Here is a 1754-nt window from a genome sequence, read left to right as displayed (position 1 = left end):
ATGACAGAGAGCATGATACAGTAACTTTCTCTGGAAGTATTAAGGAATGACTATCATGATAAGTGACACTAGAACTGCGCCTTGAAAGGCAATTACCATGATAAAATTGATGGAGTCTTGCTTGCATTGAATGAGATATCTAGTCAAGGGATGAAGAGAACTCAGGCCACAAAGCATGATGGGTAAACATGCATAGGGATTCCCAAACACAGGCATCTTTAGTTGAAAGGATGGAAAAAAAGCTGCAGATGGCACATGCCACTCATCACGAGGAGCTGCTGGTAAGCTTTTTCCTGAAGTTTCTCAATATTTCAATCATTTCTGACACTGCCACTGAGCCACATGCCCTTGACTTGCGAATACTACCATTCACCCTTCCAGGCACCCTGGACATGTGGAAGATCTATCATGTGGCTCCTAGTAGGGAGCACCCTCTCTTCCTTTCATGAAGTCCCCTGCCAGCTCCACCTCTAACACAGACCCAGTCTTACCTGAGCTGCTACGGTAGCTATAGTAGCAATTGAAGTTGCTCTTCTTCCTTTGAGGGGAGTCCAGAGAAATTTGGATATACCCATTTACATTTTCTGTTGTGACATAGTGATATACTTCATAGCCTGGGATTAGCACCTCCTCTTCCCAAGGGTAGTAGGAAAACTTTTTGATATAAACCCCCAAACAGGTTTTGATGATAAACAATGTCCCCTTTCCATTGAAAAATGCTGGAGAAAGAGCTATATACTTAGATAAAGATGAAGAACTGAACTGCCCGAATCGCACAGAGCCCATCCCATTGTAATTAAACTTGGTATCAGAGCCTCGGTAAACTAAACGACAACCCTGGTTACTCAAAAGCTGGACAGCTCTTGTTAAGTAGTAATGGAAGCCCTTGTAGTGGAAGCTACCAGGAATTATTTTGAAGTCTCTAGTATCATTATTAAATTTTTTGTGCATTTCGCCAGTGTAGGCAACTAAAGCTATTCCATGGAAATTATGGAAACCTTTGGGATAGCTGATACTATTTTTGATCTCATTCCATTTTTTCTCTGCTTGTTGCCACTCAACTCTTAATTCCTCATTCATGTTGAAGTCTTCTTGTAACAGCTGGGGGGCCCTTTCCTCCATTTCTTCTACACAGCCCTCATACTGATCATCAAATGCATTGGGAGCCATGTCTAGCATAGCAGGCCCTGCACCATGCAGGCCAGTCACCTGAAAAAAAGAAAGAAGCAGGGTTGTCTGTTACTCACTAAGGTTGCTAAGTTACCAGCATGTGCTGGATGCTGTGGAGCCTGCAGCATGAGATGTCACATACTCCCACCTCACACAAGGCTCAGGAATGGACACAATCTCATTACATCATAAGAAGGGCAGAAAGACAAGGCTGAGATCTCTCATTCCTTTGTGTTTACAGATACTATATTTCATTCTTTATTCAATTAATTTTTTAGTGAGCACACAAAACAAGGGGACTCATGACCTGTTCATATTCATATATCATTGCAGATTGTTCATATTCACATATTCATCCCCCACAAACACAACCCTCTGATATTATCTTTACATTACTTCCTCAAGTTTCATGCTTTCTAACATTGGTTACCACAGATTCATCCCTGAGAACTGTCATATTGCAAAGAGGTGGGCAGGGGAAAGCGAGGTCAACAGGATGTGGGTTGAAAATATTACCTGCTGGGTTAGCCACCAAGCTAGGAAGAACTTGCAAGTTTTTGATGTCATCATCAAGTTCAAAACCA

At 42.0% G+C, this 1754-nt stretch overlaps 1 protein-coding gene across 1 annotated transcript; it reads right to left on the bottom strand.

Annotated features, from left to right (window-relative positions):
- Nucleotides 1–120: 120 nt before the first annotated feature.
- LOC114615658 (T-cell ecto-ADP-ribosyltransferase 1-like) lies at nt 121–1737 on the bottom strand. The gene is made up of 3 exons (XM_028761333.1): nt 1687–1737; nt 492–1209; nt 121–216 (listed from the first exon to the last, which is right to left on the bottom strand). The coding sequence occupies exons 1-3, from the start codon at nt 1735–1737 to the stop codon at nt 140–142; spliced, it is 846 nt and encodes a 281-aa protein (XP_028617166.1). The 3' UTR covers nt 121–139.
- Nucleotides 1738–1754: the final 17 nt, after the last annotated feature.

Source organism: Grammomys surdaster, unplaced genomic scaffold (genome assembly GCF_004785775.1).
Source record: "Grammomys surdaster isolate TR1022 unplaced genomic scaffold, NIH_TR_1.0 130738, whole genome shotgun sequence".
NCBI classification, from domain to species: Eukaryota; Metazoa; Chordata; class Mammalia; order Rodentia; family Muridae; genus Grammomys; species Grammomys surdaster.
This window is presented reverse-complemented; position numbering and strand designations above follow the sequence as displayed.